The 24,316-nt window shown below is 45.1% G+C and overlaps 3 protein-coding genes across 10 annotated transcripts in view; 1 reads left to right on the top strand and 2 right to left on the bottom strand.

Annotated features, from left to right (window-relative positions):
- Positions 1-10,151, top strand: ANKRD34B (ankyrin repeat domain 34B). 5 transcript variants are annotated; one of them, XM_072359965.1, is made up of 5 exons: positions 1-157; positions 1,547-1,619; positions 4,402-4,640; positions 5,069-5,192; positions 5,785-10,147. In XM_072359965.1, the coding sequence occupies exon 5, from the start codon at positions 5,815-5,817 to the stop codon at positions 7,348-7,350; it is 1,536 nt and encodes a 511-aa protein (XP_072216066.1). In that variant the 5' UTR covers positions 1-157; positions 1,547-1,619; positions 4,402-4,640; positions 5,069-5,192; positions 5,785-5,814; the 3' UTR covers positions 7,351-10,147. The 5 variants fall into 5 exon arrangements, 2 of the variants coding, with proteins under 2 accessions (XP_072216066.1, XP_072216067.1); XR_011906023.1 differs by lacking the exons at positions 4,402-4,640; positions 5,069-5,192; positions 5,785-10,147 and adding an exon at positions 1,929-2,018 and having other exon boundaries at positions 1,551-1,619; XR_011906022.1 differs by lacking the exons at positions 4,402-4,640; positions 5,069-5,192; positions 5,785-10,147 and adding an exon at positions 1,929-2,018.
- Positions 10,152-12,907: 2,756 nt separating this feature from the next.
- FAM151B (family with sequence similarity 151 member B) lies at positions 12,908-20,482 on the bottom strand. The gene is made up of 5 exons (XM_072359440.1): positions 20,239-20,482; positions 19,568-19,733; positions 16,782-16,999; positions 15,636-15,771; positions 12,908-14,300 (listed from the first exon to the last, which is right to left on the bottom strand). Exons 1-5 carry the CDS (start codon positions 20,474-20,476, stop codon positions 14,147-14,149), a joined length of 912 nt encoding a protein of 303 aa, XP_072215541.1. The 5' UTR covers positions 20,477-20,482; the 3' UTR covers positions 12,908-14,146.
- Positions 20,483-20,641: 159 nt separating this feature from the next.
- Positions 20,642-24,316, bottom strand: part of ZFYVE16 (zinc finger FYVE-type containing 16) — a 33,823-nt gene continuing 30,148 nt past the window's right edge. For 3 of the 4 annotated variants that reach the window (XM_072359436.1, XM_072359437.1, XM_072359438.1), the window contains exon 18: positions 20,643-23,628. In XM_072359436.1, the coding sequence (XP_072215537.1) occupies positions 23,467-23,628 (162 nt within the window). In that variant the 3' untranslated portion in view covers positions 20,643-23,466. Of the gene's footprint in view, positions 23,629-24,316 lie in introns of all 4 variants that reach the window. The other variant, XM_072359439.1, reaches the window with a different exon arrangement.

Raw genomic sequence — 24,316 nt, 5'->3', positions numbered from 1 at the left:
AGCCCCTCCGCCTCACGTCTCTCCTCGCTGCCCGCCGGCCGCTTTATAAAGCAGGCGGAACTTCACTTTCTGCCTGCGCGCGTGGAGCGGAGGCGTGGCGCTGCCTGGGAATGCGGCGGAGCACCGCGCCGGCCCCGAGGAGCTGCGATGGGAACAGGTGAGGAGCGAGCGGGCCGCTGTGGTGGCAGTCTGCGGGGTTGGGACCCTGCGGCGCTGGCGGGCTCCTCCGGAGTTAAATGCAGCCAGCGGGGCGGGCTGGAGCTCTCCGGCGCTCCTCTGAGGGCAGCAAGGCAGAGCGCAGCGAGCGGGACGGCTGCAGGCGGCGAGCGCAGCGCCTGCCCTCAGCTCGGCCTGCCGGAGCGGCGGCACGGGGCGCTGGGGAGTCTCGCCTTGGTGCCTGAAACCCGGCTTGGTTCTGTCAGCACCCCGCGGCCGTGGGGGAAACTTTATCTCTGTTGGTAATTTGTTAAATAGAAGTCGTTTTTTTTACACGCTGTTAAATGTCAGCGGGGGAAGATCGGAGCTGTTAAGCTGACCGGGAGAATTCACAAAGTTAAGGTGAATCACAGGTGCGCTTACGGCTCTGTGCTCCTTCAGTGGCTGAGCCCGCCTCTGACGGAGGGGAGAGTCTCTGGCTTAACTGCAGTGGAATTATTTTAGACTCCCTGCTGTGAAAAGTTGTGTGTAATGCTGAGAGGGTGGGACGTTCGGCTTTAACTTTGAAAAAGTGAGGAATATCTTGCTATAACATCAATTCACAGCATCTTTTGCTATGTGCATGTAGTGAAAATGTCTGTTATAATAGTGTTTTCCCCTTTAGTTTTGTGGTTATTTCCATGCTTACCTGTAACAAAGTGCTGTCACCTGGTAATTGGAGTCATAGAATGGTTTGAGCTGGGAGGGATCCTTAAGGGCTATCTAGTCCAACTCCCCCGCAGTGAGCAGGGACGCCAGCATCCACATCAGTATGCTCACAGGTCAGGAAGAAAGGGATACAGGACCAAGAAAAGAAAAAGGGGGGGGGGGGGGGGGGGGGGGGGGCGGACTAAAACTTTTAAGTTGTAGTGGCTTTTCCCACTCTGATGGCAGCAGGACCTCTGACAGGGATCTGGGTTATCACCACTTTGTACTTGCCTGTCAGACCTCGAGACAGGACCCAGCACAGATCCACAGCACTGCCTCACTGCTCCCTGGAAACAAACCATCTTTGCCTTCAAAAATTGATTTTAATTCAGCCGGGTGCCTTGTGCTTCTTCATCCCAGTCTCCAGGACAACTTGTCTCTTTAAAAATAAAATTAATTTCTCTACAGAAAGAATAAGTGTTCCTGGAATGTGATTTGCACAAGAACATTAGAAATTTGTGAATGTTCTGAAGGACCGGCTTATAATCTGCGAGGTCACACAGTTCCCCACTCCTTGAAGAGCTGTCCCAGCACCAGTCTGGCTCCTGTGTCTCTCCTGACATCTCAGTCACACATGCAATTGTTCCTGGCATCACAGCTACTGAGATTTGAGCATGTCTAATCCCAATTTGTTTTATGTCAGACAGTGATGAATTATCAACTGAGTACGTTTTCTGGGGAGACTTCTTGAACTGTGACTTTCACTTCAAGTGCCTGTAAGTACTGTGCTTTTTTTGTTGGGTTGTTGTTGGGGTTGTTGTTGCGGTTGTTGTTGCTGCTGCTTGGTTTTGTGTCTTTGTTTTTTGGAGCAGGTGCCTAGGTGTGTTTCCATTCAGCCAATATCACTCTGCACTTTATTCTCACAACAGCAATTTTAGGATGACATGGCCCTGTAAGGGATGACACATTCTCCTGTAATGGACAGAGTCTACAGATGAAATCATGGTTATGGTGCCTAGCCTTCAAGAATGTATTCTGCATTATACTGTTCATTTACAGATATGTAACTCTTATTGTGTTGACAGGACAGGTTCGTGCAACGTTGTCTTGTGGTCACCTCTTCACCACTGTGAGGGCAAGAGATGCTTACAGATGGCTCTTGGCCTGTTCTCAACTGGACATGCATATCTGTGTACATGCAGATACATGCCTATGGCATGTGGATGTGGTGGAAGTAGTGAACAATAAAGGATTTTCCATCCAGTAGTGTATTCTGCATCCTGCCTGTCTTTAAGTGCTTGCACCATCCCTTCACCTTACCATCCCATCACCATCCCATCCCTTAGGAATCAGTCTTGGAGGACAGAGGGATCCAGGAAGGCTGGATGCTCCTCAAGAAGGAAGTTGTAAAGATGCAGGTGGTCTTTCCTCCATGCTGTAAGATGAAGTGGTGTGACTGAACAGGGAACTGAAGAGTTCACCCCCTGTGGAAGAAGGGGCAGGCAACTCAGGGAAAGTACAGGGAAGTTGCTAAGGTATGCAGAGAGAAAATCAGAAACATCGAAACCCAGTATGAGCTCAACCTGGCTACTGTGGTAAAGGATAATGGAAAAAATATGATTACAGATGTTCCAACAGTTAAGGGCCAATGAGAATCTCCATCCTATTCCCCCACATCTGGATGTAGTGGGGATCATGACCACTGAGGATAAGGAAAAGGTTGAGGTGCTCAGTGCCTGCTTTACATCTGTCTTTAATAGTTAGATGAGTTATCATCTAGGTATTCTGTAGTGCAGGGAGGCTCTACAGAGGGATCTGGACAGGCTGAATAGCTGTGCTGAGGCCACTGGGATGAAGTTCAACAAGACTCAGTGTTGGATTCTCCACTTTGGTCACAACCATAGGCAACACTACAGACTTAGGGCAGAGTGGCTGGAAGGCTGTGCCGAGGAAAAGGAACTGGGGGTCTTCATTGACATGCTGGTGAACATGAGCCAGCAGTCTGCCCACATAGCCAAGAAGGCCAATGGCATCCTAGTTTGTATCGGAAATAGTGCAGCCAGCAGGAGCAGGGAGGCAATCGTACTCCTGTACCCTGCCCTGCTGAGGGTTCACCTCAAGTACCATGTTCAGTTTGGGGCCCTTCACTACAAGAGAAACAGACAGGTTCTGGAGCACGTTCAGGGAAGGGCAGTGAAGCTGTGAGTGGTCTGACCAGCTGAGGGAACTGGGTTTGCTCAGTCTCAGGAAGAGACTCAGGGGAGAACTCATTCCCCTTTACAGCTGCCTGCAAAGGAAGACTGCGAGGTGGGGATTGTCATCTTCTGGAAACACTGATAGGATGAGAGGTGATGGCCTCAAGCTGTGCCAGAGGAGGTTGGATATTAGGAAGAATTTCTCCTCCATAAGAGTGTTTGGGCACTGGAATGGGCAGCCCAGGGAAGTGATGGAGGAGTTAAAGGAAAGGGTAGATATAACACTTAGGGATGTGATTTAGTGGGCAGTACTGGTGATAGGTAGACATTTGGCCTAGATGATCATAGCAGTCTTTACCAGCCTTAATGATTCTACGATCTTAGCAGCATGCAAGCACTTCATCATCTTCTTGTGCAGCTTTTTGTTACAGCTGTCTGTTCATAGTGTGAATGGGTGAATGAGGCTCAATGCTTCTAGCTACTGCTGATCTCCATTTAATTAAGAATGTAGAAGTTGCTTAGAAATTGAGCTTTAAGTGACCTTACCTTTGCTATGGCAAAGTGGGGTCTTCCAAGTAGAAAACCTCCTCCAAACATAGAAACGCCACTGGCTTAGGCTAGCCTTACTCTATCCTCACTTACTTTCATAGTTCAGGGGAAATATATTCAGACAGCGCCTTTAAGTGTTAACGTTTGGTCAAATAACTGACAAACAGTCTCATTTTCTTGCTCTGAGTAGCATTCTTCTCCTCCCGTGCCTGTTATTTAATGTTCTTCTAGCCAAACAAAGAATTTCTGTAGATGAAAAGACTTCTGTTAGTGCTGGGTACCTTCACTTAAGTAATGCAAGCAAGTTGGTACCAAAAGATAAGTTTGAAAGAAATATAAAATCACTGGTGATTTATGGGTATTCAGAAAATGAGGGGAGACTGTCAGAACTCCAGCACGTGTGCTATCTAAAAGATGCTTCTCTTTAACTTGTGTCCTGACACCTTGAATGCACCAGTTAATTGGATAGGTTTTCTTGTAGTAACAGACTTGATGATAATCTTGAGTGTTTTACACCTCAAAAACAGGTATTTCATAATAATGATCTGTGTATCAATGAAAGCTGAGAGAGACAGTACTGAATCATGAACCTTCACAGTCATGGAATGAACCCTCAAAGCAGTTTGAGTGCAATTAGTTTTAAAATATAGCTTTCTCAGGAAAATTGTTTAAAAAGAACAAAATTCAATGAAAGGAACTGATAATATCACAGTGACATCTCTGTTCTCACCAGTGATCAGCAGTGTAATATTTGCTCCATGAGGACAAACAAGAAGTAAGCATGAAGCCCCTGCACTAACCCTTCTCATTGTAGCTGAAGAGCAGTGGCACGTCACAGCTGAACAGAGGCACCTCGCCCTATGGAAAGGCTGGAAATCTGAGGTAGGCACGTCATGTGTATTTCAGCTGACTTTCATGTTGCTGTTTGCTGGACAAAATACTGAGACTGTCTTTTGACTTTGGAATTCAACACAAAACACCAATTTTGAAGAAAAACAGAATGAAGTTACTGCTTCTCGGCTATTCACCAGAGCAGTACTAATACTCCCCATGGTAAGTAAGTCTGTATATTTCATTTGCAATTAAACTGAATTTTTAATTTCTCTAGAAATATATTGTAAATAAACCAATATGGTTTCATATCCAATCTTGTTTGGAAATCATATTGCTCTGCCAGCTGTTAAATACTGATTTTTCTTTTGTGACTGAAGACTTTTCCCTTAACAAAAAGTAATTCAGAATCAAAGTCCATCTAGTCCAAAAGTTCTCCTTGGCCCACTGCTCAGCCTGGCCAGCTCTCTCTTGATGACTTCCTGTCCCTCGGGCATGTTGACTGCACCCCCCAGCTTGGTGTCATCAGCAAACTTGCTGAGAGTGCACTTGATGCTACTGTTATGTTCATTAAGCTCCTATTTTAATTTTTTTTTTCATATCAAACCTCCAGATTTTCCTTCATACTATTGAATGCTTTTTTCTTTCAGAGCTGATGCTTTTTGCCCAGGCAGTGGATTACTCTCAACTCCATGACAAGTGCAGCAGAGTTGGCATCACTTCATTTGTGCAGTTTCACTCAGACTAGTGTGTCTTTCAAGCACCATAACTAAGGTAATGTTCTTATGCAAGTGTTACTACTTCACTTCTATGAAAGAGATAATGTTAGTCTTCCAGCTATTTTGAAGTTAATTCTTAGCTAAACAAAGTGTGCTTGTGCTTTCCTTCTTTATTAAGACCCAGGAACCAGTTTTTTTTTCCTCACTAATTTGTAGATGTTTAGCACTGTCATTTGATAACAAAAAACAGAAGTGGCCCTGGTATGCACAGGAACTTGGTGAAAACAAATGCTGCAGGGTTCATCTTGTTCTTACTTTCAATGGTTTGAATCAGGAGTGCTACAACTGCTGCAGAGTCACTTGGGTTTAGTCAATATAAAGCCATTACAGAGTGAAGAAAGAGAAAACAAAGTGACAGCCATCTTTCAAGTGTCTGTAAGTGTTGTTTAAAAAAAAAATAGTGTGTTTCTGGAAGTCTAGGAGGTGGAAATATCCTTTCTTCCCCATCCTTTGTAGTCTTAAAAGTGTTGACAAATTTATAGGAGCAATTCAAACAGCTAATCTTTCTTCTCCCTCCCACCCCCCCCTTTTTTTTTCCTTTTTTGGCCTCCTTGCCTTCTTTGAGCACTGAGTGTTATTTTCTTCAGCTAGGAAGGTATAAGTGAAAGACAAGTGCCATGAATCAGACCGTGGAGCTGCCAACAGAAGGGAACTCCCTAATCAGAGCTGTCTACCAGAGTCGACTGCGACTCACCAGGCTGTTGTTGGAAGGTGGAGCCTACATCAATGAAAGTAACAACAGAGGTGAAACCCCCTTAATGATTGCGTGTAGGACAAAACACGTGGACTCCCAGAGTGTCAGCAAGGCAAAGATGGTTAAATATCTATTGGAAAACAAGGCAGATCCAAACATCCAGGACAAATCTGGGAAGACAGCCTTGATGCATGCTTGTCTAGAAAAGGCAGGGCCTGAGGTGGTTTCTCTGCTACTGAAAAGTGGAGCTGACCCAAGCCTACAAGATCACTCTGACTGCTCTGCGCTGGTGTATGCAATAAACTCAGAAGACAAAGAGACTCTGAAAGTTCTTCTCAATGCCTGTAGAGCAAGGGGAAAGGAGGTAATCATAATCACAACAGACAAGTCTCCATCAGGAAGGCAGACAACAAAACAGTACTTAAACGTGCCTCCTGCAGACCTTGAGGAATGCCATGCTCCAGCTTCCTGCACTTCCCCATCTGAAATAGAACTGAAATCATCACCCCCACTTTCAGGCTCAAATGGAAGTAAAAGGGCACTCTTCAGCTTTAAGGATCTGGATCATCCCAGAAGCACAGATCATTCGCAGCCGAGAAATTCAAATTCATCAGACACAGGATCCAGGCTGGCACATTTGCAGCACCTACAGTCTGAGCCGTGGGTAAAGAGCTCTCCTTCATTGCTTCACCAGAGTAAGGTTTCCTCTTTACATGCAGAGCTTCGTGATGTAACTCCAGAAGAAGAGCCCTCTTCTAAAGCCTTTGCCTTATCAAAGAGGTTTGTTACCAGACACCAAAGTACTGACATAAAAGACAATGCTTATTTACTGAAAACTGCTGATCAAAATGGATCAAAGAAGTTATACGAAGAGATGAACTCTCAGACTTGTTATAGTGAAGAGGAGCATTTTCCCAGCGGGTTTCCTGGGGGTGAGGATGAGAATTCTAGTTTGGGACAAATCAGCTTCATTTCAAACCTAAGCAGTATTATCAAAAAAAGAAACTTAGGAGCAAATCATTACAGCTCTGATTCTCAATTAACTACTACTCTGCATCCTGTTGCTGCAGAAGACAGTAAGTCAGTGATAGGAAAGAAGAAGATTGTTTCTCCATCTCACTCTTTGTTTCCAAGTTCTAGAGACTTACTGGAGAAAATACCTTCTGTTCCCATGAGCAGAAGAAATGAGACTTTTCTAGAAAGACGGGGTTCGGGAGCCTTACTGTTGGATAAAGTTGCTCAGTCAAGACCAGGTTTTCTTCCACCACTCAATGTGAATCTGCAGCCCCCAATTCCAGCTATTAATTTCTTACATAAGGTTTCTGGGGTGATTTCTTACGGGCAAAAACACTTAATACCAGCAGCACCTGCTTCCCTCAGCGAGACCAAAAACACAAAAATGCTACTAAGGAGGCAGTCATTGCAGACGGAGCAGATGAGGCAATTAGTGAATTTTTGACGAGATATTGAAGGGTTATAAAATGTTTACAACATGTACAGACTTGCTGCTCTACCAAACTGTAATGATACGCTTCTGTACAGACGGCAGGTCTGTGATGTAGGGCTCTCAGCCTCAGAATGAATTAAATAGCTTAGGTACTACATCAAAAGATATACTTAACTGTCTAATTAATTAATTAAATGATGCCGCTTTCGACAGACTGGGGAATATTTTTTATATAATCCTCATAATTTCAGCTTTAGCGCTGAAGCCTTACCCACATCCGGCATAATCTATGAAGGATTAAGGTGCTGCAGTTCTCAGTTCTAGGTTGCAAGCTTTCCCTAAACACTACCTTGTTTGAGAAACAGAGAAGTTGTACACATGGAATTTGGGAACTTGGAACATTGGACTGTGATGCCGGACATTAGAATTTTCTGATATCCAGACACTCCAGACATGAGCCTGTGCTTGAAGGGCTGGGCAGTGGTGGGTGCCAGCAGGCAACATCCTCTGGCTTCAGTGGTTTTACTGCATGTAAACAGACAATACACAGACTGTAGATGAAAACAGATGTTACACAACTATGCTGTATGTGTAGCTTCACTTGGGAATTTCCAGATGAAGACTGGGAAACTGCTCGATGTGCCCACTGGGAGTCGGCATGGTACACAGACCCCAGAGTGCTGCAGTTGGGCATTCAGCATGTCACAGCAGTCCAGCATTGAGCCAGGAGGCCAGCAGAGTGCCAGAGTCCTGCTGTTACTTCTTAACATGAAATGACCAGGTACCCATGTCCATCAACTTGAGCTTCTCAGGCTGCCTGCTGGGGTTTGCTGATTAAAACGAGGATGGTTGGGGGATGTAAGGGCTCTGTCAGAATGGGGCTCTGATACTTCCTGCAGCTTCAGCCTCTCAAACACCAGGAGGTCTCCAGAACACATGGGATCTTGTTCTTCCCATATCTGTGTTTCTTGTCAAGACAAGATACACGTGGTGGAAGACACTGCACACCCTTCCTTGCCTGGGCGCAAGGATGAGCTCTGTTCTGCTCTCAGATACACACACAGAATTAAAATAAAATAAAAATCCAACAATGGGGATATTCATTTGTGAGCTGGAAGACCTCATCTTGCCTAATTTGAAGCAAAGGCATGAGTTTGTTACAGGTCAGAAACATGCTTTGCCTCTGAGGTAAATCACCTATATTTTTAACTGTGTCTATCAAAGATGTATTTTTCCTTCATGTTCGGTATTTTGTGGTTCCAAACATCTATCCTGCCTTCTGTAGATGCTTGATTTATGCCATCAAATCTAACATTTAATAACTAACTTGTCTTCTAAAGATTGAGATGTATTTAACGTGCTCTCTTTTGCCAATATTTACCAAAAACAAACCAACAAAGAAGCCATCTGTACTGGTGTCTGTATAACCTGACTTTCTGTATACTGGAATGAGCTGTGGGTGTTCTCTGCCTTCTTCTGGTTTCTGTCAGTATTCACTCTGCGCTGTTGCCTAATGAGTAACTGTGATGTTGCTTAGTCCTGCCCTTCCTATAAGACAACTCCAAGTAGGTGATAAATGTACAATCATCTCTGTAAATACCTTTGGATGTAAAAATGTCTTGAAGTTCATAACGCATATTTCTTGAAGACAGAAACTTTTGACACATGGAAAGGAAATCGGCATGGCTTACATCCCTACTCAGCACCACTGTACAAAACGCGTATCCAGAACTAAAGATTTAAATCTTAAAATGACTTTATGACACCCAAGGTCTGTCCAAACTCTGGATTATAGAGAATCTGTGAAAATTCTGCTCTTTCCAAACTCCCACAGGTAACCAGAATGAGGAAAGCAAACCCATCCCACTATAGCCAAAAGTAATTCTTCCATAAAAAAGAAACACAGGCCTTGAAAGTTGCAGTGTTCACAGCTCTGCTAACCTGGGATGTGTCGCACCTTGGTGCAGTGACCAGCACAGCATTTGACTTGGATCCAGCTGTCACATTTGTTCAGTTTCTTCTTCAAGTATTTCTTAGTGGGTGTCTCAGAAATAACCAGTTCCAGTCACAAACGTGTTGCTGGTGACAGGAGTAGGGTATTCATTTGGTTGCCTGCTCATCTTTTAGAGAAGGACTATTCATCCCTTTACAGTTTCTTACTCCTTTATGGATGAGTAAGAATGGGGTAGATTTAGTTCCATGAGTTGGCACAGTTAAGTATTCAGAACTGAGGCAACTCCAGAGGTGATGTTATGTCATACTGCTGACCACCAGCACACACATGGTGAAGTCTGTGGAGAGCCTGGTTCCGTTCAGGTTCATTGTGGAGAACAGTGCTCTCTGCACATGCATGGTAGAAACAAGATTACATGGGAAGCATGTTGTAGCAGAGAAATTGCACAGAGTAACATCAGGCAATCTTAAGTTATTAGCCATAAATTTAGAAAGCAGTCCACACAGACACAGCATGTATGCCACACAGTATGCTTACAACATGTTTTTTATGCTCTATATGGAAACTGAACTCTAGTCTATTCATTTCATGATGAGTATAATATTGGAAGTAAAAATGTCTTTAATGCAAATGCTTTGTGTTTAGAAGATGGAGGAAAATGCCCAGTGTCTTGAGAGATCTTTCTGCCATGTTGCCAATATTTTGTGCCTAATTTTGATGCAGAAATAATGTGAAAAGTTAATGTTTATTGTTGCATCAGTGTTAAAAGTGACCTTAAAAGGAAAAACAATTCAGCTGTGTTTTCTTGCTGTTGTTACAACGCATAAATAAAAGTTGTTTGTTTTTTTCCCCTGCAGACAACATGGAAATAGACACATCCTTTTATTCACTGTTTAGGAGGTGCTGAATCACTGCCAAAGGTACTCGCTGCTAAGAGTTCCTCAGGCTGTCTCTGTACTGGAAAACTGGAACAGTTAATTAAATTTAATCAAAGAGAGCTGAATTTGTACACAGTAATGTGTGAGAGAGACTCTCTCAGTAGCTTATTTTAGTTCCATTCAAGTGAAGATACAGCTCTGCTGTTTTTGAAACATTAATCCCGTCTGTTCTCGTTATCCTTAGGCAAGGAGTTGAAAACAGACCTGATTTATAATGTTAAATTCCACCCCACAAGCTCAGAGAATTGAAAACAACAAAAGACCTTTCAGGTGTTCTTCATGCACATCAATAAAGAAAACACGGGGGGAAACCTCGCCCTTGCCTCATGTTGTCCTGCCAGCACTGTGGCCTCCCACCCAGGCAGACCATCTGGTCTGTTTCACATCTGGCAGTGAAAAAATACAGGGCAGCTCATTCACTCAAACTTCTGAGAAGATTAACGGCATCAGTCCTTAAATATCCCTGCATTAAACTACATGCAATTGAAGTGATACCTTCCATGAGTGAGCATTCCTGTCAATGCCAATTACAGCTTTGAGGGAAACGCGCTGCCCTGTGAGATTGGTGGTTGTGGATCTCTGCGACAAGACTTCTGCAGGTCTCCCAAGAACCCAGAAACTTGATCTTTTTTCTTAATCCTTCATTTTCATCTTCAAAAGTCTGTGCAATACTGCAAAACATCTTTCGTGGTTGCCTCACAAAAGCAGTGATCATTGAACATCCACTGAACTTCCCTATCTTTTTTCCCACTTTTTTTCCCCTGAAATTCCCTCATAAGCAAACCGTGACACAGCTTGTTCACAGCGTTGTCCATGTAACAGGCGCAAGGGTCGCTAACAGTAGTCACACGAGTCAAACTGACTACATACAATCAGACTGTTCTCCTAAGAGGTCGAGTTGTTTTTTCACTTTGGATTTACAATCCACATTTGTGGGGAGGAATACTTCTCCCAGAACATTACACAGTATCTCTCTGCAAAGTGTTTTTTTCTCCACAAAGTTTCAAGTTCTGCTGTTGCTGCAATGCCTTCGAAGAGATCAGTGCCAATATAAACACATCTCGAGAAAAGTCGGGTTTTCTTTGCAGAGTGGATTGGTACGAAATGCCAATTGTTATGACTAATAGCTCTGATAAATGTCTCAGCTATTAATACTTTCTAAGCCTTATGCTCCTTCAGAGAAACTGACCTTGTTTAAAAATATACATCCTGTACTGCTCCTGTTGTTCAGAGAAGGGCACCTGTTATCTAAGATAGGCGTCTCCTTGGACAATGTTCTAACTGAGAGGGAGCGCAGGCATCCTATGAATACCCCTGTGTTTTGTATCTTACGCTGCAGAAACAGAAGCGCACCCTTTTTTTATGGCTGACAGAATGGATAACAGAACCTGAGGGCCCTGACTGCAGATGCTGATAGAAGCATTTGAGCTACTTTATGCAAAGTACCTTGCAAGTATTTGTCAGAAAGCAACAAAGAGGAAGGTAAATTTCAAACAACAGGAATCAGAACAGTTTGAAACTAATTTTGTACCCGTATTATTCCTCTGCGGTGGTCTTTACAGTGTAGGAAGTGCAAGGTGCCATTACATCTTAAAGAACCCCAAAGCCTTAGTCTAAGAGGAATGCTTGGAGGTCTTGTCCATCCCCCAGCTCACAGCAGGGCTTGCTCCACCCCAGGAGTAAACAAGTATCATCAGTGAGCGCTGTTAACAGCATGTGATTTCCCTTAACCTGGGAGGGAAGCCAAAGTGTCAGCTTAAGGAAGTACCACATGACCCCGAGCATCCGCATGAAGTCAGAGCCACTGCTTGAAGCTTAACCACTGTGATCTGTGGCTCCGTCCAGCACCACGATGTATTTCTAATATTAATGCAGAGGTTTTGCTCCACATAGGAAAATAAAACATGTGACTTTGTGTTCAAGTGGGACTAGATGCTATTCACAGACTGCATACAGCCCAAGTTATTCCCAAGTTCCTGAGTCCAAGTGCATGCTGATGCACTGTGATTAATTCTGGGTTTGTTTGGTTTTTGTTTTCTTCCCCTGGAGGGATGAACTATCAGTTGAGCACAGTCAAGCTGCCAGATGCCACCACTTGCAGCTTTCCTTCTCAACAAGCCACTCCCTTCTACGTTTCAACAGCATCGGGAGTGACAATCAGGCAGCCCAGGCAGCGGCTATGGCAGAACACCGCAGAAAAACAGAAGGGAATGAAGGCAAAATACAAAGATATTGAAAAGCAACAAGCAATTGCCTTGAAAATAGCAATGATCAAAATTCAGATGATGCCAGCGTAAAATAATTCCAGTTTTAACGGGAACACAATAAAAACAGTAATTTGCTACTGTGCTGCAGCAGCAGCCTCAGGTGTGATCACCCCATCAGCCCCCACCAGCCTACCGCACCCATCTGCTCGCAGCCACCGCTCCTGCACAACAGCTGGCAGAAGGGAACACGGGCCTTCCTGCCCTGCTGCAATTACCAGTAACTGCAGCGTGGAATGAGCATTTTCTTCAGCCACACTTAAAGGGTAATAATGCAGTAATGACAGTGCCTGACAGTGCAAACACAAGTCAAATGTAAGAGCAGCTGGAAGAAAGTAACTTCATCTCACTTTGTTACAAAGATGTGCTGAAACTCAACCGCCAAAGCGCTGTAGGGAGGCAAAGAAGGGAAGTCTGATACAACACCCCAGCTTGGGTTTTATTAAGGAGACCTTACATGTGTACATTGGTCCATACAAGGCTTGTATATAAAACTGGCAAAACCATCAGTGAATGAAGCAAGCTAACACATAGATACAGACATCATGGAGATATTACAGCAACAACAGATAAACTAAAGCAGAAGAGGGTCTGTGAAGTATCCATCTACCATGGTTACAGCAAGTTCAGAAGCAGTTATTGCCTCTTCTTCCTATGCTGTAGCAAAGTGTGCAAGCACAGTTAACATAAACTGATGCTACAAAGAACAGAGATTAAATCTGTTCAGCTCTGGTCAAGTGGGCACAAGCACCTGAACAATACCTGCCCTGTCAAACCTGACCCTTTGGTCATTACTGCTGTCCATTGCAAGAAATCAAGACGGAAGAGAGGCAAAAAATCCCGAAGGTAAAATGACGAAGCCTTTTCTTGCAGGTGACAAACATGGTTACAGTGAGTTGCTTTTTGTTCTTTTTTATATTGTTCAACTTTTGTCAATTTCTGCAATGGCATTCTGAGTTACAAAGGTGTACAACCCGGAGTGCGGGACGTAAATCACAGAAGCGTGTGATTTTTGCTGTAAGCAGTCATTACTGTAAAAGTACTTAATTCTTGGGGCCTCAAGCTTTTAAAGAGACTGCAGCAGAACATTTTACATAGCTCGTGCTAATACCATGGATTCTATGTTTAACACCTCATAATCAGAATCTCCTACTGGTGAGGAGTGAGAAAATTATCCCTTATGATAGCAGCACAAATGGAAGCATATGAGGATGAGCTACAAAACAATCCCTCTGAGGAATGCATAGTGCCATACGTACTACAGTCTCAACTGTATAGAACGTGAATGATTCTCCTTGACAGACACTGAATGGTTCTTGACTGGCTCACACAAAAGCTGTTGGTAGCAAATTACCGCAGTCTACAACTAGCAACCAAAGCTGTCCCCCCTTTATATACCTGCAGGAAACAAGTGCTAAATGCCACTGGGAGAATGACAGAGAGCATGCATGTGACAAGTAAGGAACAATACTGACCTGTTAAAATGGCACTGCATTTCTGTTAGGGAAACGTTTTAAGGAAATTATACAAGAACTACGTCAGTGACCATGGCTGTGTTCTATACACTCCATTTGGGAAGGAAAACACACCTCCCTTTCACATTCAAAGAAACCAAGTATTATAAATGAGGTCATACCTTGTGGGCTTCATATTTAACATCCTATTCCTATCGCTTTTTTAAACTCAGAATTCTGTGGTTCTGAGATGTCATAATAAACCCTACTTCTATCGAAGTTTTCACGGATGAAAAGCAAGTCATCTACAGAATACACGTCCTGTTTGCCTGTCCAGACAGTGAGGCTGTACCTGTTAAAAGAGTGAACAGTATTAATTAAACAGGAAACAAACAAACAAACATTGCATCAATAGGTTTCTAAAACAGTCAGAACTGTGGTACCTTAATGTTAGGAATGTAATTACTTACCAACATTTTATTTCCTGTAGACTTCTAAGTTAAGCAACCAAAAATTAGGAGGTAGGAGAACTGCATGTCCCTGTTTTCCCAACCCTTTTACATTCATGCCAATCATCTTCCTCCACCCCAATGATTTCGAGTTTACATAAAAAGCAATTACTGAAAATATTACTCCGAAGCTCAAACAACACGAATTGTACATGGGGCATGAAGAATGCTTGGTACAGATTACCTTGAGAATATGCCTGCAGCCCGAGAACAAGTGAGGAAATGGCAGTGCGTATGAAGCAAGTTTTCGTCTTCTTTTGTTATACGGAAATACATTTGTAATGACATTGTTTGTAAGAACATTTTTTAAAAGCAGCATTAGGAAATTACTGAATGATCTTCAAGTACCAAAGCAAAGTCCCTCAGACTGTTAGTAAACTTCTGTTGTAGTTTTGGCTGGGACAGAATTAACCTATTCCACGGCAGCTCAGTATGCTGAAATGTTTTGGATGTGACAACACACCCCATGTTTTTGCAGCTGCTGAACAGTGCTGACAGAGCACTAAGGCTGATAGGCTGGGAATGGACACAAAGCTCTGACCGAACACAGGCAGAAGGGTTAACCCACAACGACCAAAACACCAAAGGGATTCAGTATCATGCAACACTATGCTCAGCAATTAAAACCCTGGAGGAGCATGGAGGATGTTTGCCAAGGCTGCTGTTGATCAGGGACTCGCAGGATATCAGTGGGCTGGAGGTATTTGCTGTTAGCATCGCTTGTTTTTCTTGGTTTTGTTTTATTTTGTCTCACTTTTACCTAGAAAATGGTCTTTATCAAAGCCCAGGACTTTCCTCATTCCTGCCTTCCTGATTTTCTCCCCAGTCCTGTTGTGAGCAAACGGGGTAGTGCCCTGCTGACCATCATGTTAATAAATGAGTTCTGATTCAGAACCGACCCTGGATGCTTTTAGGACAATTCTATAGAATACAAGGAATATATAGATTGTGGAATATATAACATGTAAGTAGTAATTAATTGCAAATTGCAGTGTTGAACTGGTTGGACAAATTAACTTTACTAGTCTTACAAAATGGTTGTAATGGAACTGGGTTACAAAACCTACACAAAATTAGTTACCTAAAGTAAGTGATACTAAAGGAGGCGAGTGCTTTATTACTAAGAAATGTGTGACTTTACAATAAAGGCTGCTAAAAATGAAGTCCCACAAACTTACCCATCTGACTGGTCTATTAACCAGCGCAGCTCAGACACTGACTGCCGCACTAACGCTGCCCGTACAGGGAATGTGACAGGCTGAGAGAGTGTACTGCATATCTCAGCCATTTCTTTCACCATTGTCCAGCTGTAGCCTGCAATAAGGAACATCTGATTAAAGATATTTCCTCACAAATACAGCCTCTGCCAAAACAAAGACACGATGATTTGCAGAACGGCTGGACTGCAAGACAAGGGATGCGCAGACAGTGGCTTTGTGAAAATCAGATAATTTAAAAATGAAATGACTCAATTATTATAAGCAGTATCATTGCGCCAGGGGAAAATTAAAATAAAATAATAATAATAATAAAAAGTTATTTCCATGAATTGCTGTGTTAGTTCACATACACCTGCAGAATACAACACTTCCCAATGTCCACAAAATTGTATCTTTGCTCTCCCTCTAAAGGCTTTTGCTTATGACATCAATCCCTATTGGCTTTAACTCAACTCTGGCTTTTTAAAAGCAGAAAAAGAAAAGAAGGGAAGAGAAAGGAGGAGAGGAGAAGACAGGGGAATGGAGGGGAGGGAATGGAAAAGGAGGGAAGGGGAAGGAAGGAGAGGGGAGGGAAGAGAAGGGAAGGGAAGGGAAGGGAAGGGAAGGGAAGGGAAGGGAAGGGAAGGGAAGGGAAGGGAAGGGAAGGGAAGGGAAGGGAAGGGAAGGGAAGGGAAGGGAAGGGAAGAATCTGAATTAATGCAGTAGAAGACAAAGTTATGGAGAAATGTAGCACATGAAATGTTTTGTACTTAAAAAGACGCTAAAGACGAGCAATCTGAAACACAGTGCCAGTTGCCAAGGTTCTTATGAGCACTGGAGGTAGCCAGGAGTGCTGTTTTGCAGTTCTTCAGTAACAACAGTTAATCACTTTTTGCTCAATTACTCACAAGCAATGCAGGGACTTTTCTGTCACGACTGCTTTGCGGTCTAAAAATGCACTGAATTCAAAACTAAGGTTTTGCGGGGCAAACAGTAACTCGCTGTTGCAATCAGTATGTCCCGTGTCTTACAGTACATCCTCAATAAGCACTGCTGTAAACTGAATTTTAGAATGAAAATGATGTTAAATTTATTTATTGTAAACATTACATTCCCTCTCTTTACCTTCGTTGTGCTGCTCAGGGTGCCAGCCAGTTGTCCATCCCAACGATAAGGTTACCTCTGGGAAAAACGAAGTGACGGCATCAAGGAATCCCTTTGCATCCACAACGGCGTTGATCCCATTGGGTCCCGGGAGGATGTCTGCGTTGAGCCAAACAGGTCTCTCCAAATGTGGCTTCACAAGCTGGAGCAGCTCCAAGGAGGGCCGTACGGCATCAAGGCTGTACCAGCAACATGTGGGCAAGGTGAGACCCCCTGCCCAGGGTGAGGACGGGAAGCACTCAGCACACATGTAGCCCTGTCAGTGGGCACGGTGGGGACGGGCTGATGGTTGGGCTAGATAATCTCAGTGCTCTTTCCCAACCTTAACAAATCTGTGGTTCTGTCATTCTAACACAACCTATAACCTCTTGTTAACTTTGCTATGCTCAATGCAGCAAAGTACAAGGTTTTGAACTTGGGCTGGAGGAATCCCAGGCATATATACAGACTGGGAGGAGCAATCCTTGAGAGCAGCCCTGCAGAGGAGCCAGCAGAGTGCTCTTGCAGCTCGGAAAGCAAATGGCATCCTGGGCTCCATCAGGAGAGAGGTGGCCAGCAGGCACCCGGAGGTGACTGTCCCTCTCTGCTCTGCTCTTGTAAGGCCCAATCTGGAGTACTGCATCCAGGTCTGGGGCTCCCAGTACAAGACAGGGAGCTATGGGAGAGGGTCCAGAGGAGGGCCACAATGACGACTGGAGGGCTGAAGCACCTCTCCTATGAAGACAGGCTGAGGCACCTGAGCTTGTTCAGCCTGGAAAACAGAAGGCTGCGGGGTGACCTCTTTGCAGCCTTCCTGTACCTAAAGGGAGCCTACAAACAGGAGAGGAGTCAACTCTTTACAAGGGCAGATAATGGCAGGACAAGGGGAAATGATTTTAAGTTGAAGGAGGGAAGATATAGGTTGGATATTAGGGGGAAGTTCTTTACTATGAGAGTGGTGAGGTGCTGGAACAGGCTGCCCAGAGAGGCTGTAGATGCCATTCCCTGGAGGTGTTCAAGACCAGGTTGGACGGGGCCCTGGGCAGCCTGCTCTAGTATTAAATGGGGAGGCTGGTGGCCCTGCCTGCAGCAGAAGACTTGGAGATCCATGATCCTTGAGGTCCCTTCCAACCCAGGTCACTCTGTGATGGTTCTATGAACCTCGTCTATCCTAACAAAACTTCCAAAACTGCTGTGTTGTGGTAGGAAAGGAAACTTAGAATCATCAGGCAACAGAATTAGTGTCAAGAAAATCCGTGATTGATTTCTCACAGAGAATTAATGAACGTTCCACATAACTTTCAGGAACTTAAAATCACTGTGAGTAGAGCAGTACTTTCCTTACTAACAGGACAGACCTGTGTTCTCCTGCAGTCCTCCCCACCGCTCTGCAAGGCTCGTTCTGTACCAGGCCGTTCCCAGCCCTGGCCCAGGATGAGGTCAGAAGAACCGTGTCAGGATGTGCAGACAGCACTGGGAGCAGCAGCCAGCTGTGCCTCGAGCTGCCCACACTTACTGCCAGCAGCGCTTCCCTGCATTTTAGCTTTTGTGTTGCCGAGAGAACTGCATATTAGTAGGATTGCACTCAGTGCTTTCAAGTCAGCAAGAGCTGCCTCATTTGGTTCCTGGTCTTTTTACTTGTTTGCTTATTTATTTATTTATTTTCAATAGAAAAGCCAGTAATGGCTTGATTTAACATCACAGGTTTAAGTACTTCTAACATGCTCTGAAGGCAGAACATTTCACTTGTTCCCAGAACTAACATACAGCTGACTGTCAGAGCCGCCCAAATGCCTTCATTTCTTCGATGAATAACTACACAATAAGGTAAGGAGCACAAAAACAAAGCATCGTCTCTTGAAAGCACAACACACAAACCCAGGCAGCCCTCTTCTAACTGCGCAGCACTGAGAAAATTCAAACGTATTGTTGACTCCACTTTCAAAGCTTTCTTTGAAACTACTGTGGCTTTTTTGAAGTGCGACTCTGAAGCCCTTTTGCAGAATGCATTAGTTCTAGCGGGAGGTGTGATTATGTGATCAATCACCCTCACGGGGTTGAAGCACATAAAATATTTCTTCTTAAGCACTGTTAATGTAATCTGCAAAACTTCAGCAACAGTAACCAAAGGATAAGAATCATCAGATCACACAGACCTGGCGATTACATCACACAGAACAACTGGTACGAACTGATTTTATAGCCACCAAGCAACTACTGCACCCCTACAGCACACCTAGGCAGTGACAGAGCTCTTTCTGATGTGCAGCTGCATTCTCTGTACACGGTAAAATCTGGCACGTATTCAGAGCAAGCTAAAACCAGGAATGGCAAAGACTGTCTAAAAATCACAGGTCACATTGAACCCCATTTCAGGCTTGTGAAAGCAGCCTCACAGGGTTTTCAGTCCTTCTCCTTCCCGGCTCCTCTGCTCAAGCAGAAAGGTGGCAGAAGCTTTCCAGATAAGCACTCTTACTTCAGTTTTCCTGGCAGTGCGACTGTGCTTAGTTGCAACTCAGTAACGAGTTCACTGAGTGTGAAATAACTATCCGTGGTTCAAAACATTTAAAGCTTTTGTTCTTTTAATGTGTTCAGTAAAACCAACTACAACTCACTACCATTACTGTCCAGTAAGGAATGCATAAACCCTGAATTGCACGGTAAGAACAAGGTTGGTTTAGCCCTCACCAGAAGATAGTTAGCATTACCTATAGAACTGTTAACTGCTAAGAATGTAAAGTATTTGCAAACGCTTTGCCTCAAAATACCTCTTAAAATCCAGCTTGATGCCCTTATCTGTGCCGACCATCTCCTCCAGCCACTCCTGCAGTGTGATGTCGCTGTCTGTTTCAGGAGGATGAGCCATGATTGGCTCTCCACCTCCTCCCCTGCCACCACGAAGGAGGACATCTGCTTCTACCATGTGAACGGCACCTGTTATTAGGACAGTGAGCGCTGAAACACAGCGAATCCAGTGCTTCCAGCGTCTGCTTCAACATAACTGCAGGGAAACTTCCCACACCAAACGGCGCTCGCTTACCCCACGAGTAACACAGAGTACCTGCGATGCAGCCAAGACACGCCGTGAGGTACTTCGGTCACAGGGACCTTTAGAAATCAGTGACCAATGGCAGACTGAGCTCTGCTCGTGTTATTTGGATAGGCAACCACACGGCGAGGGACCTCAGCCCCTCCTCCATGTTCGCAGCCTTCCCCGGGCGCTGTCAGTGCCTCGTCCCGCTCCCAGCCCTCACGCGGTGCCGGCGGTGAGGCCGCCCCACGCCGGGCAGAGCGGCACAACCCGACCCCTCGTAGCGCCGGGCCTACGGCTGGCCCGCATTCATCCTGCTGGCACCAGAACGCCCGGGGCCCTCCGTGCTGTACGTGTAGGTGGAGCCGCCCCGGCTGAGCGCACGGCCTCCCTCCGGCCGGCACTTACTGCGGGCGGCCTCCCGGGCCCGGCGCCGGCTGTTCGCTGCGTGCCACCACCGGATCTCGGCCGCGTCCCTGGCCGCCAGGCGGCCGGCCTTCAGGAAGTGATCCACCGCCGCCTCGCCCCGCGCTCCCGCGGCACCCGGCGGGACGGCCCTCAGCGAGGCGCCGCCGCGGCCCCCGGGAGGGAGCGGGACGGCAGGCGGCGGCAGCGCCGCGCTCACCGCGCTCCGCTCCGCCGCCATGGCCGCAGCCCGGGCCCGCCCCGAGAGGCGGAGGCTCCCCGGCCGTGGCGGAGGTTGCGGGACGGCAGCGCTGAAAGCGGCCCGCAGTCCGGCCCTGCGCGGTCACCGCCGGAGGGGAACCATAAACCCGAGGCGGTGAGCACAGCACTCCTGACTGTTTTGTTTAGACAAGAGAGAACGTTTATTAACTCTTAGGCATCGTTAGTACAGGATAATGGCAGAACGACGCGCGGTAGCAACGAGGCACGACTCGCCTTCGCGCAGCTGCCCACCGCTCGGCACCCAGCATCAGCTCAAATGTATCCCCAGGGGCAGCCAGGCCGCGGGCCTGAACTTCCAACGCTTGTTGTCTAAGCACAGAGCCGATTAGGTTAAGCTACAAGTTGCATCAGAGACAAAAACATGAAATATCCCCAGTAAGCATCGAGAAGACAGAAAAGCATTAATAGTCTCATAAACCTGTACCAGCATTTTTACTGAAAACAATATCGGACTCGGTTCCGTTGTTTCCTTTTTGGTAAATAATTCTGACAGTTAGCAAACCTTGGTTCATGGAGCCTTGGTACAAAATCACATGCATCCCGAGTACATAAATAGATTTTAAGGACCCAATATAAAAAAAATACATACAGTACTAAATCTGTTCATGAAAACTCACACTTAATACATTTGTCCTCCCTGGAAATAAAGGAGGCTAACCAGGAGGTAAGAAAAGCAGGAGAAGGAAGCAGAAAAGAGAGCGCAGAGTTCCTGTCTTATTGCCACGTGTAGATTACTACAAGGATAATCTGGCTTTTTAGTAATCCTTGAAAGGTCAGATTGCATCAGGACTTTTGAACGCCCAATACAAGAAAGATCAGTACTTATAAAAATAGCATCTGTTTCAGTAAGACAAATCCCTACAAATTCAAGAATTAAATCAGTTTTCCTACAAAAAGTAATTCAGAAGCATACGGTCCTGAAGCAGCAGGACTTCACCTACAACGCCGTTGTAAACTGAACTGCAATTTTTCTTTGTTTGAAATAGATTTGATGAGAGAAGGGGATGTTCTGCTGAGTGACAGAGAAGAACCAGGGAACGCTGCCACTTCAGGAAGGAGGAGGGGAAAACCTCAGGTTTATCCCAAAGGAATTTGTGAGGGCTCCTCCAGGAAGGTAACTGTTCATCTCAGCTGTCCTGCTGAGATGGAATCACAAAAGCCAAGGCACAGGTGGAACTTAACCTGGCAAGGGACGTGAACAATAACAAGAAGAGATTCTACAGTACGTTGTTCAGGAGACACAGGCGAAGGAGAGTGTACCCCTCTGACAGCTTAGGAGGGAGAACTAAATTCAACAAACACGAAGAAGGCTGACTCGGACTTCACTGCCAGTCAGGCTTTCCATGTCTGTTACGTCCCTGAACATCTCTGTTGGCTGGGTGAGCAAAATCTCTTCCACTGTAAGAGCAGTGCAAGAAGACCTGGGGCACTACAGGCCAGGTGGGTCTGCACCTGGGAAGATCAAGGAGCAGATCTTCCTGGAACATGTGTTAAGGCACATGCAAAACAAGCAGGTGATCTGAGGCAGCCGGCACGGCTTCACCAAGAGCAGATTCTGCCTAACCAATCTGTCGGCCTTCTGTGATAGAGTGACTACATCTGTGGGCCAAGGAAGGGCAACCAATGTCATCTACCTGGATTTCTGCGAGGCCTCTGACATGGTCCCCTGCCACATCCTTCTCTCTGAACTGGAGAGATATGGGCTTTGAAGGGTGGAATATATGATGGCCAGGAAGACATGGTCAATGAATCTACATCCAAGTGGAGGCAGGAAATGAGCAGCATCCCCCCAAGGGTCTGCCTTGGGACTAGTGCTCCTTGGCCTCTTCATCAATAAGAAAGACAGTTGCACTGAGTGCACCCTCAGCAAATTGAGTAGTACAGCTGATAGAACAGAAGGAAGGGATGCCATCCTGATGGACCTGGACAGCCTTGAGGAGCAGGCCCACAGAAATCTAATGAGGTTTGGAAAAAGCAAGTTACCTCACTGCTTCTTCATAAGAGAAGTACTCCAGCCCGCCCTCTGATCACATTCATGGCCCTCTGCTGGACCCAACTCCAACAGCTCTGCACCCTTTCTGTGTAGGGGACCACAAGCCTGGATGCAGTGCTCCAGAGAAGGCTCTGGAGGAGATCTCATGGCATCCTTCCAGTACTTAAAGGGAGCTTAACATTCACATAGTCTGACAGTGATGGGACAAGGTGGAAGGGCTAAACTAAAAGAGGGGAGATTTAGGTTAGATGTTAGGAAGAAATTGAGGGTGCAGAGGCCCTGGCACAGCTGCCCAGAAAAGCTGTGGTGCCCCATCCCTGGAGATGCTGAAGGCCAGGTTGGGTGGGGTCCTGGGCAGCCTCATCTGGTGGGAGGCAGCCTGCCCACGGCACGGGGACTGGGACTAGGTGACATTGAAGGTCCCTTCCACCCTAAATCATTCTGTGATTCCTTGTGCTGATCAAAACAAGTGTCAAGAGGCATCCACCTGCGTTTATACTGATGCATGAAGCATGCAGTCAGCTACCTAAGACCTCATGTTAGAACCTCAAACAGCAAGAAAGTTCTTTGCACATGGAAAGCACATGCTTCAGGCTGAGATTAGATCTGACTGCATCAATGTCTTTAATACTTATCTGAGCACTTAGGAGGCAAGATAGCATGGCTGGAAGTTACACTACACAATATAAACACTACAGTAGTGTACAGAGGTAAGCAACTGCCTTCTTCTGCAACTGTATTAAGTGTAAAGTTTCTGAACGTTAGAGAACATTACAAACTACACTTGTTTCTGGAGTAAAGTAGCAAATGGAAATTGGGTTCTTGTTTTGTTTAAATTCAGTTTGAAAATCCATTAAAATCAGAACAGTTTTAGCAAATTTGATCGATTTAGTGTTTGATGCACTAAGCTTTGGTGTTCAGAGCTAGTTGAACCGGTATCTTGCCAGAAACTGCTCTCAAAACAAATGTTCCATAAGGAAAAATATTAATTCCATTTTCAGCGGCAAGCTTGCGGGATCTGACATCCCACCATGGATCACAGGAATCAGAGCTTTGTCCAATTCATTCAGGTACTTCTGTGGAAAAAGGTGACCCCCAGATCCTGCCAAGTACTCAACCTAGAATAGAAACACATTGACATTTCTGCTATTAACAAGTGTGCAGTATCTTGGTAAATTAGTATTTCACCTTGCATCACGCAGTCAGAAAATAACACAAGTACCAGAAACTGGGTAGGTTTCCAGGTCAATTAGTTGAACTATTATAATTGTCACTGTATCTCTAGGTTTACCACACCACACATCCTCTGCGTCTCACACTGCTCGAGACTTCTGTCAAAATGATCTGATTGCATTCTATCAACACTATTAGTTTCAAAATATATTATTGAAAAATAATTTAAACGAGTATTTACAGCTTCTCTTAAAGATAAGGAAGCTTTACAGTTTACTTCTTCAGACAAGTTCATTCCAGCCCTGGAGTTCTGGCAGTCTTTTTAGCAGCATCACATACTAGATGGAGCAAAGCAAAGCTGTCTTCTGCTGTAGAAATGCTGGCGCAAAGGTCTTAGCAATATCAGGAGCTAATGCAGCAGAAAACTACATCACAAAAAGCATCAGAAAATTAGCTCTATGATTTTTTTACTTTTACTAACTCACTCTAGAGACACACAAGTGCCAAAGAGTCAGAACCAGACAAAACTTACAGCAAACAGCTGCTACAGCATAGGGCAGAAAGAGAAACTGAAGTAATTATTTTGTGAACTATTAGTCATTAAGACAGCTCCTAAATGAAATTTCATCCTTG

The sequence above is a fragment of the Excalfactoria chinensis genome, chromosome Z (assembly GCF_039878825.1).
Source record: "Excalfactoria chinensis isolate bCotChi1 chromosome Z, bCotChi1.hap2, whole genome shotgun sequence".
Lineage (NCBI taxonomy): Eukaryota > Metazoa > Chordata > Aves > Galliformes > Phasianidae > Excalfactoria > Excalfactoria chinensis.
Note: the sequence above shows the minus strand (reverse complement) of the source record. Positions and strands in the feature narration are given on the sequence as shown.

What these genes read in the sequence shown, in the direction of transcription:
- FAM151B (XM_072359440.1), bottom strand. Translation starts at nt 20,476, where the DNA reads ATGGCGGCGGAGCGGAGCGCGGTGAGCGCGGCGCTGCCGCCGCCTGCC. An exon ending in GGCCCGGGAGGCCGCCCGCA is followed by an intron (nt 19,734 to 20,238) that starts GTAAGTGCCGGC and finishes TCCTAATAACAG; the next exon opens with GTGCCGTTCACATGGTAGAA. An exon ending in TTAATAGACCAGTCAGATGG is followed by an intron (nt 14,301 to 15,635) that starts GTAAGTTTGTGG and finishes CTCTTTTAACAG; the next exon opens with GTACAGCCTCACTGTCTGGA.
- ANKRD34B (XM_072359966.1), top strand. Translation starts at nt 5,815, where the DNA reads ATGAATCAGACCGTGGAGCTGCCAACAGAAGGGAACTCCCTAATCAGA.